The 10,910-nt window shown below is 57.1% G+C and overlaps 1 protein-coding gene across 4 annotated transcripts; it reads right to left on the bottom strand.

Moving 5' to 3' along the window:
* Positions 1-1,888: 1,888 nt before the first annotated feature.
* Positions 1,889-10,164, bottom strand: PIF1 (PIF1 5'-to-3' DNA helicase). Of its 4 annotated transcripts, none has more exons than XM_023655430.2 (13): positions 10,030-10,164; positions 8,748-9,324; positions 7,492-7,624; positions 7,284-7,409; positions 7,008-7,161; positions 6,802-6,916; positions 6,619-6,725; positions 5,268-5,407; positions 4,798-4,904; positions 3,944-4,031; positions 3,645-3,790; positions 2,807-2,998; positions 1,889-2,594 (listed from the first exon to the last, which is right to left on the bottom strand). In XM_023655430.2, the coding sequence occupies exons 2-13, from the start codon at positions 9,303-9,305 to the stop codon at positions 2,535-2,537; spliced, it is 1,926 nt and encodes a 641-aa protein (XP_023511198.1). In that variant the 5' UTR covers positions 9,306-9,324; positions 10,030-10,164; the 3' UTR covers positions 1,889-2,534. The 4 variants fall into 4 exon arrangements, with proteins under 4 accessions (XP_023511198.1, XP_070126863.1, XP_070126857.1 ...); XM_070270762.1 differs by having other exon boundaries at positions 8,763-9,324; XM_070270756.1 differs by having other exon boundaries at positions 2,582-2,998.
* Between the last annotated feature and the right edge of the window lie 746 nt (positions 10,165-10,910).

The following is a 10,910-nucleotide window of genomic DNA, read 5'->3' as shown; positions in this document are numbered from 1 at the left end:
GAGTCATCTCTTGGCAGAAGCCCTGGTCCCTCTTGCACCTTGATGGCACACCCAGCCTCTTGCCAGTGGCTGCAGGGCCTGCGCGGGAGACCAAGCCCATCCAGCCTCATACCTGCCTTTACATCTGGCCTGAGTGACATGAAGAGGCAGAAGAGTGGCCTGCTGGCTGTGCTCTTTGGTGTCCAGGGGTGGCCACAGAGGTCCTCCTGGCCAGCTGCTCCCAGCTCCACTCCTGCCAGTGGCTCTAGCCTCCCTGGTGCCAGTCGCTTCCAAGCCTGGGTTTCTGGGCTTCATATGAATTCTGCAAGTTAGCCTTCTGTTACCTTCCTCTCCTGTTTAGTTATCCTGAGACAGTTTCTCCTGTTTCCACCCAAGAACCCCCAGATGGTGCAGAGTTTCCAAAAAACACAAGACAAGCCTATCTGCGCTGAAGTAGATGGTCCCCACACTGTGTTAAGTGGAAGGAGTGAAAAACGCAAGGTGCAACCAGACTGTAATTCCCCTGAGAGCCCGGCCCCTGTGTGCTCACAGCTGGACTCGGGAGGAGGGCTGTGTGCTATGGCAGATTGGGAACAACCAGACCCTCGAATGGCTCCACATTGAAAGGCCCCCATGGCTGCCCACTTGTTGGGTGGGGGGTTCACCCTAGTGAGCTCTGTTTCTGCTCCTAAGAATGTCTTCTGTTTGGGACAGAGAAAAGAGTTCATGCCACAGGAAAACAATCAACTCTTCAAGGTCAGGAAGTGTGGTGTCAAACAGGCAGTGGTCCTCCGGTGTCCAGGGGCCAGGCTGGCACCCCTCTAAGCCTCTACATCTTGTCTGCCAAAGGAGCCAACATAGGAACCGGACAGGACTGCCCTACAGACAGCACAGTGATAATCATTGTAGTCATAAATGAGCTCCTGCCATGTGGCTGGCCTTTCTCCCAATAACCCCATGGGAAAGGAAGTTACCACCTACACTTTATAGGTGAGGAAATCCTCTCAGAGAGGTGGTGTAACATGCCTAAAGTCACACAGCTGGCGAGTGGCAAAATCAGGACAGAACACCAGGTCTATCTCCTGAACTTTGACCATCACTCAAATTCTCCACAGGCTGTAGCCCTGCCTTCTCCATGAAGCCCACAGGGAAGGTCTGAGGCCTCGTAGCCCCTCAAACCACCACAGCACTGCGCCCATGTGTCAGTGGTTTCCCCCACTTAACCAGACACCTGCTGAGCACCCAATCTGTACACTGGGGCCCCTGTTGGCTTTGGGAAGACAAGGATAAACTCCTTCAAGCACCCAAATTCTGTGTCCCCTGGCAAACAGCATGGCTTTATTATTCTTGACTGCTCCCACCATCGGGGATTTCACACTTCAGTAGATTGCTCTCTGTAGCTCCCAATGCATGCTTCCACCATAACCCAAGTTTACCAGCCAGAATTGATGCCTTTTCACTCAGAAGCAGGGAACCCTAACAGTTTCCGCCAGCCTATGAGGACCCCTGCGCAATTTCCACCAGGACTTCTGATCAACTGTAGCTAGTTTGTTGGTGATTCCCTCCCATCAGCTGCAGCCCCAGCAAGGCCCAAAGTGAGGCCTCCAGAAGACCCTAGCCTTCTTCAGATGTTGTGACAGGCCTGTTCCCCACCACGTGAATTCTCTCGTGTGTCCTTGTCTGACTATTGGGTGACGGTGGTTCACCTTGTTATTTCATCATGAGTCACCAACCTCAACTTTCCAAATCACCAATGATACTAACAACGTCTCACATAAAGGTGCTGGGGGCTCAGCCATCGACACGTAAACACCTCTGTGTGCAGCGGGGAGGCAAGCACAGCCTCCCTGGAATGGATTCCCTGGGCCCAGGCAGGGGTGCCTTCTTAAAGAGAGCCAAAGACTCACAGTCCTTACGCAAATCTCAAGTTTATTTGTCTTAAATAAATACGATCTGAGAACATCATTTCAATACCCCCAAATATAATTTCTTCTCCCAAAAAGCAGCTTAAGGTTCGGGCACACAGTTCACAGCATGTGTTCTCACAGTAGGTCCGGAGGGAGTTTGTCCTGGCTTGTGCTAGGCTGGGCCTGGCTGGGAAGATGCCCCCAGGTTCCCTTCCCTGTTTGGGGCCTGTACTCAGCCTGAGGCATCCCAGGACCCCTACAGCCTGCTCCTGCTCCTGGAGCACCTGTCCTTGCTGCCCCTCCCCTCTGCAGCCCAAAAAGAGCAGCATTCGCGACCATGTGGCCCTGGGGCCAGCCCTCGCAGAGAGCTCTGTCCTCTTACACCAGGTATCCCTACAGGACCATTCCCAACCGGCACAGAAAGGGTTACTCCTGCCCCTAGAAGCAGCTCAGCCAGGGCAAGGGGAGAAACTGAGACACAGCTGGCAAATGGGTGGGAAGCACTCTCCCTTGAACCCTGCCAGGAGGCTTGGAGCCCCTAGTGAAGGGAGGAAGGGACACTGACCACCCTCCCCCTGTTATCCCCTGAGACCCTGGCCTTAGGGTGCAGGAGCATGGTGAGACCATCCTTTCTCTTCTTTTTGTGGCTCAAAGGTTCGGGTCCATGTTCTCCTGGTCTGAGGCTGCCTCATCATCATTTGGGGAGTCCTGGATCAGAGACAGAGAAGCCCAATCGTGGGCTTGTGCTGTCCTCCAGGGCTACAGCCTGGGAGCCAGCATCTCCTTTCTCTTGCCCCTGCCCCCAACAGAGCCGGAAAAGGCTCTGTCACCCCCACTCAAGCGTCCCTTGGCCTTCCCTCCATCGTAGCTCCCAGGCTGCCCATGGCCACATGGCCCACCATTGGGTGACACCCTCTTACCAGGCTGAGGCCCCTGCCTCGCCACAGGTTGGCATAGAAGCTCAGCACACGGGGATCACAGCGAACCGCCATGGGGTCAAAGTCCAGCACACGCAGGCCCTGCAGGCTGCGGGCCCGGGAAAGGGCTACGTAGGCCTGGCCACTGGCAAACACACGGGCCAGAGAGATCTCCACACAGTCCAGGGACATGCCCTGGGGGGTGGAGGAACAGAGCTGGAGCCAGCTCAGCCTGAAATCCTTTGTGCCCAAGAACCTGACCCCACCTTCCCCAGCCCAGCTACTGCCCCTGGATCTCCTCGCCTAGTCCAGAGATTCTTGAGGCAGAAGGACAGGCTGACAGCAGATGGATGTCTGAGTAGGATGGGGTCCAGGAGACACATCCAGGATAAGAATAGAGGGGTAGAGGTGAAAGGAAAGAGCTCAGGCCTGGGTCAGACAAGCATAGAAATGAATCCTGGCTCTGCCCCTCACTAGCTGTGTGACCTTGGACAAGTTACTTAACCTCTCAGCCTTGGTATCCTCTTCTGTAAAACAAGAATGATTATTACATCTATACCTCTTACAGTTGTAGTAAGGATTAAATTTAACATATCTAGTAGTGGCTCAGAAAATGGCAGGGCAGGAGATGACGGGGGAAGTACACATGTCCAGGAAAGAGAGAGGAGGTGGGATGGGAAATGCACTAAAGAAAGGTTTATTCTACAAGTGGTCTGGTACTTTCCATCCGGGGCAAGCTGAACCCCCAAAAAGCCTTTAAGACCCCCCTTCAACATGCCCCAGGCCTATCCTGTCCCTGCTCTGCTCTGCCCTGCCCACATCCCCTGCACTGGCTGCTCACCTGGCTCTTGTGGATGGATATTGCCCAAGCCAGCTGGAGGGGTAGTTGCTGCCGGCTGAGAAGCCGGCCCCCTGTGGCCTGCACTGTCCAGCGGTCAGCCCGGATGACCTCGGTGACTCCACACAGAAACCGCACCTGGGGCAGCCCTGAGGGAGGCATGGAGAAGTCCGACCCCTCAGCCTGCTTCAGGGTTCAGAGGTGAGGATCCCTCCCCTTTGCATCCTAGCCTTCTCGTCCTCACACTCACCCCTGGGCCCTGCTGCAAACCCAAGCAGCAGGACTGCTTCCCCATCGCCTACCTCTGCCCTCAGCTTCGAACCCGACTACCACCCCTCGGGCGCCATTCACCAGGCCCCGGGACACTGCTAAGTTCTTCACCAGCATCACCTGTAAGAGAAAGAGAACTGGAGGCAGAGAGAGTAGCTGGTTCCATCCGATGCCTGTCCTCAGCCCCAGTGGTTGATGCAGCGGTTCCCAGGGCCTGGGGACTGTCACGGAGGGGCACTGAGTCCTAATCCTTGGCTCGGCCTCCAGCTGACTATGACCCCTTTGGCAAGCTGCTTTATTTCCTGAGGTCTCAGTTTCCCCTTGTGTCAAAGGGGAATAACATTTGCTCAGTTTGCCTCAGAAGGATGGGGTAAGGAGCAATAAGGTAACAGATCTCACAGCATTTTGAAATTTACCACATCTGCTATGGGGTATGTGTGAGCCACAATCTTGAGGGAGAGCACCCAGATCCTGCCACCCCTCTTCCAACCACACTGTGTCTAAATTTCCCCTTGGATGCCCTTTGGGACCTGAGGAAAGGCTCCCATTTGGCCCACCCCCAACACTGTGGCAGGAAGGAGGACTCTGACAGTATGGGGTACAGTACAGAAGACGACCGCGTCGGGTAGGTATTTCACTCCCTGTTTTCAAGATGAGGAAATGGAGCTTCAGCAAGGGGAAGGGACTTGTCCAGAGCAATGCTGCCTGGAGCTGCAGCTGCAGGAAGTGGAGGGCAGTGGAAAGCTGAAGACAGGGAGGTGGTGGAACAGGAGGGAGAGAGTTGCTGGGTCACAGCTGGGCCCTCTGGCTGTGGAGCAGCCTGGGCAGAGGGGCAAGGATGGGGGAGGCCCAAGCTCCCAGGGTCTAGACCCTGCTTCCCACTCACCTGGGCCCCCAGCTTTAGCTGAAGGAGCTGGCTAACGGGACACTGGGCATCCAGGGTCCGGGCTTGCTCAGGGTCACTGTCCATGGCCTCAAAGCTGTGTACTTCACCTGGGAAAAGAGTTGAATAAACAGATTACACGTCACTGACTTGTGCCTCAGTTTCCAAAAACACATATTAGACCAGGGCCTGGTGGGAGGTAGTGAGGACAGCTCAGGCCTAGTTGGAGCTTTGAAATCGGAGGCCTGGGTTCAAGTGTCACTTCCAGCATTTACTGGCTGAGTGACCTTGACCCACTCAAGGTCACATCACTCAAAGTCACAATTACATCTGCAAATGTAATGGCCTTCATGGCCACAGAGGTTGGCGGCCTAGAAATCCAAATGACACCAAGGGCCCAGGCTGCCTTGGGGGCCACACCTGTCTGATGGCCCCTCCCAGCTGGTCTTGGCCAGTCCCAGCTCCCTGCTCACCTGGTAGCTCCTGCAGCCGCCTCTCATTGGTAAGGGCCACATCATCCTGGTGGGTGCAGAGCCTCGTGGCCACAATCCCATCTCGCCCCACCTTGTGAGTGGCAGTAGCCCGGAGCTGGCGGGTCACCTCATCTGAGCACCTGTGGAGGCTGGGCTGTCAGGGCAGAGCCTACCTGAACACCAGGGAAGGCAGGACACGTGGGCAGTATGGCCCAAGCAGCAGGCCACAAGTCAGGCCTGGGGACTGGAAGGGGTCACCGGGGCAAGGTTTGCTGGTCCCCAGGCTGGTCAACTTGTCCCTTCTCCACTTGGACCCTGATATGGAGAATGAGCTTGCAGGTGGTGCTTGGCTATGATCATGGGGGAGCACCCTTCCCTGTGTCTGCCCCCAGGCAGGAGCCAGGTACCCCCCGCTCCCCCCCACCATTGCTCCTGAGGAAGTTGGGTGCAATGAGTGAGCACAGAGGTTTAAGGACCTAGACAGGCACTGATGTTGACACCCTGTAATACTGGTTGCCTATAATCAGATCAACTTCCAAGGTACAATCTTCTAGCCCCTTGCCTACTGCCTTGGGGGAAAAAAATCTAGCCTGTGTTTCTGTTTTGCCCCATCTCAAGCCCTCCTCCACACGGGGAAGCCTGGGGGCAGCAGCAACTCAAGTGGGCGATGGGGGAACAGCTTGAACCCCCTCTCCCTGCTCTGCCACTCAGGCTTCCTCTTGTCCCCCACGCATGCTGCTGAGTGCTGTGCACCTTCTTCCCTGCCTCCTGTCCCCAGGCATACAAAGCCCCTCATCACCACCCCCTCCACTGTCCTAGCCCAGTCTGACCGGTTTTCAAGGCCAAGCTCTGGGCCATATCTTCCGCCCTCCTGGCCTCCTGTCCACTCCTAAGTTAGAGTAGCTGTAGCATTTCAACCTTTTGTCCTAGCTGGGGTGGGATCATGTCTGCAACTTCCCTGCCCCTACCAAGTGGCCCTACATGCTCTAAGCGTGGAAGGAACTTGGGTTTTAGATTCAGCTCTGGGTTCAAATCCCAGGTTGGCCACTTACTCGCCGAGACTTCACCTCTTTGAACCCCAGTTTCTGCATCTGTGAAATGGGAGTGTTAACATCTCTGAATTCCTCTTGTGTGTCCATCTGCCCATACTTCCCTAAGAATTCCTCTGTGCCAGGCCCTATGCTGGGTGATAGGGACACAACCCTGGGGGAGGCTCGGTCCCAGCACTCACAGAGTCAACATCTCCTATGGGGCCTGAAGCATTTCTTCCCTTTCTCTGGGTCCCTGTGCTCCTCTCCAACCCATGCTTGGATGCTCTCCTGTGAGCCCTTCTCTGTTCACCAGGGCCTACCTGCCCAGCCGCACGGCCTGCAGCAGAGAGACGAAGGTCTGATCTGCCTGCCTCCACACCTCAGTCAGCTCCAGGGTCACTGGGACACACCTCCTCCAGCTCTTGGCCTGATGAGGGAGGGGTGGGGGTGTCAGGGGGGAGAGCAGACTCCTATGGGGGGTGGGGCCAGAGAGTGAGTGGTACCTGGAAGCAGAACTGTGGGGGCTGGGAGCCCTTGGTTACAGGTGGCAGCTGCAGGAAGTCCCCACAAATGATGAGCTGGATCCCTCCAAATGGCTTGTTCTGCTGTCGGACAGCTCTGGAGAGGAGTATGGGGTGCTGGCATGGGCAGGGTCCACATGGAAGACTACCAGAACCCAGCCCTCACTGCCCACCCTGCACATACTGACCTGGCCACAGCCTCAAGCTTGTCAAACAGATCTGCCTCCACCATGGAGATCTCGTCAATGACCAGCCGCTGGCAGTTCAGCCAACCTTGCCGCACACCTGGCCGCTGGGCCAGGGCCACACACTGGGCCAGGGGAGCCTGGCCCGAGCCAATGCCTGTGAATGACACTACTCAGCCTTGGGCTAAGGCCCCAGCCCTGTCTCAACATTGACCTCCCCTTCCCCCTTCCCACAGGCCTGGCTTGCTCCCAGCTCAAGCCCCAGGGGCTCTCACTTACCTGCAAAGGCATGGAGGGTAGTACCCCCGATGTGGCAGGCTGCCACCCCAGTGCTGGCAGTGGCCACAGTGCCTATAGGAGGCAGTGAGCCCAGGATACGCTTCAGCAGATAAGACTTCCCTGTCCCTGGGCAGAAGGCAAAGTTAGGGTCACCTCTCCTCCACCCACCCCACCACATTCTCCCTGCCCTCACTCTGTCCCCCACTACCTGCACTCCCAGTGAAGAAAATGCTCTGTCCTTTCAGGACAACCCTCAACACAGCAGCCTGTTCCTCAGAAAGCTGCGGTTTGGCGGGGGGCAAACTCAGCCTCTTCATAGGCAGGGGCCACCTTGGGACTTCCTGGGGGGATAAGGCTGTCTCAGGGCCTCCTCACACCCCCGAGGCATTGCCCCTCCCTTCTTGGCCTGGGTACAACACTAGGCCTGGTAGCCCTGTGTGTCTCTGCTGGGCTTCACCCCTTGGAGCCCTTGGTCACCTTTGGTTCACTTGGAGATCTTGCCAATAACTATCAGGGTCCAGGACTCTCCATGAGGGAGGGACCAAATCTGGGGCTCCACTGACCTCTAGTGCCCTGAAGACCCCAGTGTGTGGGTCTGGATTCTCCCTCAGCTCTCTCCCCTGGTTCCCTGACTCTCTTCTCACCCATCCTTCCTTCTCACTCCTCTTCTTCTCACAAACCTGTCTCTTTCACCTCAAAACACCCAGCAAAACCCCGCCTAGCCAGGGCCCCTTCTTGCTCCATCTCCATCTTCTCACCAGCTTAGTCTCAAACCCCTGTGGTCTGCAATCCATCTGCCACAGTTCCAAACACTGTCAAACCCACCTGACTTTGTCTCGCCATCTGATTGGACCTGTTGGCTGCCCCGACACTGCTGACCACTTCCTTCTCTCCAAAAGCTCCTCTCCTCCAGGGAGAGTACATTCCTGCTTTTCCTTCTGAAGTCTTCTCTGCTTTCTCTCTCTCTCCTTTTTTTTTTGAGGAAGATTAGCCCTGAGCTCACATCTGCCGCCAATCCTCTTTTTGCTGAGCAAGATTGGCCCTGAGCTAACATCCGTGCCCATCTTCCTCTACTTTATATGTGGGACACCTACCACAGCACAGCTTGGTAAGAGGTGCATATGTCCAGACCCGGACCCAAACCAGCGAACCCCTACCACCGAAGCAGAGCGTGCGATCTTAACCGCTCCGCCACCCGGCAGGCCCCTCTACTTTCTCTTTTAATGTGGCCTGGGTCTCCTTTTCCTATTCTTGCTTACCCAGCCTCAGGGATTGCACTGTGAAAAACATATGCACAATTCCCACATCCCTGTCGTACTCAGAAGTTGGACGGGCCTCTCCTCTGAGATAACCAGCAGCCCCCTCAAATACCGCCACCATCTTCCCCCCAAACTTGGCCTTCCTCAGTCTTCCATCTAGGTGGCACATCCATTCCCCAAGGCGTCCCCCCTTTCCGGTCCTCACGGTGCTGGGCTCAACCTCCGGCCGGGGCTCCGCGGGCCGCTTCACTGGCATTGTGTCCGAGACCCGGGTGGCCGCCGCGCGCCGAAGCTCCTCGGGCTGCAGCGGGCTGATAGTGACAAAGTCGCGGGGCCGCGGGCCAAGCAGCTGCGTGCGTGCGGAGGCCGGAGGGGGACCTGGGGCCGCTGCCAGCTTGAGGCGCAGCGTGCGCAGGAAGCGGCGCAGGCGGTCCGGGGGGCAGTCGGAGAGCAGCAACTGCACCGCGCCCGCCCGGGGAGCACCCTCGGCCGCGAGCCGCAGAGTGCTGCGCCCGGCCGCTGCGAAGCGCGTGAAGAGGCGCGCGGCGCGCAGGGGGAAGCAGCGCGGCCGCCCCGCGGGCCCGGGCGCCTGCAGCCGCAGCATCAGCTCGCGGCGCTCGTTACGACCCAGGCTCAGCTCCGCGGTGCGTAGGGCCTGGCGCCTTCGCGGCTGCCCGCCTGGGCTCAGCTCCTCCACAGCCACGCGGCACCGCAGCTCCGCGTCCTCGCGCTCCGCTGCCTCTGCCTGCGTCCCCAACGGCATCGCCACCGCCTCTGCAGGTCTGCAAAAGGACCGGAGCACAGGGGTCACGGGGACTCAGAGGACATAATAGGTGGTATAGAGGCTGTGAGGGGGAGCCCTCTCAAGGCCTTATAGGGTCACGGAGGCTGTCATTGGTAACACGAAGAGGTAACACAAAGAGACGGTAAAAGGGCCCTGGGACCAACCGGAAATTCACTTAGAAATTACTGTCCTACACGATAATTTCCAGAGTAGCGTTAAATGCACCCCGGATTGGGGGCCCTCGGCTGTAGTGCAAGGGCTGCGGAAGAAGGGCGCCCCCGCACGGAAAAGAAGCCTGCTTCCTAGAGATCCAGTGTGGGCACGGGAATCCTCAGAGTCCTCTTCCCAGGAAGTAGAGGAATCTCACGTGGGGAGATGAGCGGGAGACGTATGTAATAAGCGCCTTCTGTCTTCCAGGTAGGTTCACTGGTTTATATGCAGCCAGGCAGGTCTCATTATTCCCCGTGTACAGAAGTGGAAACAGGCTGGGAGAGGCCACAACGGCTGGCAGTAGTCAGGGCTAGTGTGATTCCGAAGCCCTGGAGCTTCCCATCTCCAAGGTGGGAAAAGGTAGAGAATATTTGGCTAGGGAAATCGCGGGGGGACCCTGGGGCCCAGGAATCCGCGCTCCCTCCGTCTGACCTACTCGTCTGCAACCTCCCGGCAGGGACCCCTTGAAGAAGCAGGCCCTCTGGCAACTCACTTGCGCCGGCACTCCGACAAACAAACTGAATGGAGCCGGCTGGCTAGCGAGGTTCGGGCACTGGGAACTTTCAAATCCTAGGAGTAGAGAATCATCCTATCACCGGCCGGATCTTTAAATTCTCCAGCCAATCAGAGATAGGGGCGTGACAATGGGCGTGTCTTTCGTTGAGTTCCAACTCCCCGAGCTTGGGCTGTACCAATCGCACGCCGGAGGAAGGAGGCTTCCCGTAGAGGCCGAGCGTACCAAGTCGCGAGGAGGAGTGGGCGTGGTGCAGGGGGCTGCGGGGAGCCGGGGGACCCGGGGGAGCCGAGGCTGGGCTGCGAGCGGATTCGCGTCGCCTAACGCAGCTCTGAAGATTTATTTTCATAGCCATTCCTCCAACACGCTCCCTCTCCCGTCTCGCCTTCACAGGGCTGCTCAACTTGGCCTTGAAGAGCTGCCGCTAATCCCTCCCACCCCTGTTTCCACTCAGGATCATCGCCCACTGCTGAGCAGACCACCCTAACGCCTGCGGTTTCCGCGGCCCCCGCCCCCCAACTCTTTCCACCCTTCTCTGCCTTCGTAAGGGTCATTTTACGATTCTGTCTTTCTGACCGCGCTGAGTCCCATCAGTGAGGGACTCAGACCCGTGCCAGGTTCTTAGAGAGTACAAACAAAGGGTGGGAGTCCCTGTCTTCAGGGAATTCTCTCTCGTTTTGCACTGGATGCTTGGGGAGTTTATTTTTTAGTTATCTTTTTTTCCCTCGTTGAAGCTTGGAATTACTTAGCTAAAAGGGATCCTGCAGGTGAGTCCAGCCCCTTCATTTACTGAATTGCCCTTTTTGCCAATGAGGAAACCAAGGCTCCAAGAGGTTTTACCAAAAGTCACACAGCTTGTA

The sequence above is a fragment of the Equus caballus genome, chromosome 1 (assembly GCF_041296265.1).
Source record: "Equus caballus isolate H_3958 breed thoroughbred chromosome 1, TB-T2T, whole genome shotgun sequence".
Classification (NCBI taxonomy): Eukaryota; Metazoa; Chordata; class Mammalia; order Perissodactyla; family Equidae; genus Equus; species Equus caballus.
The sequence above is the reverse complement of the archived record's forward strand: the minus strand, read 5'-3'. Positions and strand labels throughout refer to the sequence as shown.

Excerpts from the sequence above, each read along its gene's own strand:
- PIF1 (XM_070270756.1), bottom strand. The coding sequence starts at position 9,305 with ATGCCGTTGGGGACGCAGGCAGAGGCAGCGGAGCGCGAGGACGCGGAG. Across the intron at positions 7,162-7,283 it reads TACCCTCCATGCCTTTGCAG|GCATTGGCTCGGGCCAGGCT; the intron begins GTAAGTGAGAGC and ends TGTCATTCACAG. Across the intron at positions 5,408-6,618 it reads CAGGCCGTGCGGCTGGGCAG|GTGCTCAGATGAGGTGACCC; the intron begins GTAGGCCCTGGT and ends CAGCCTCCACAG.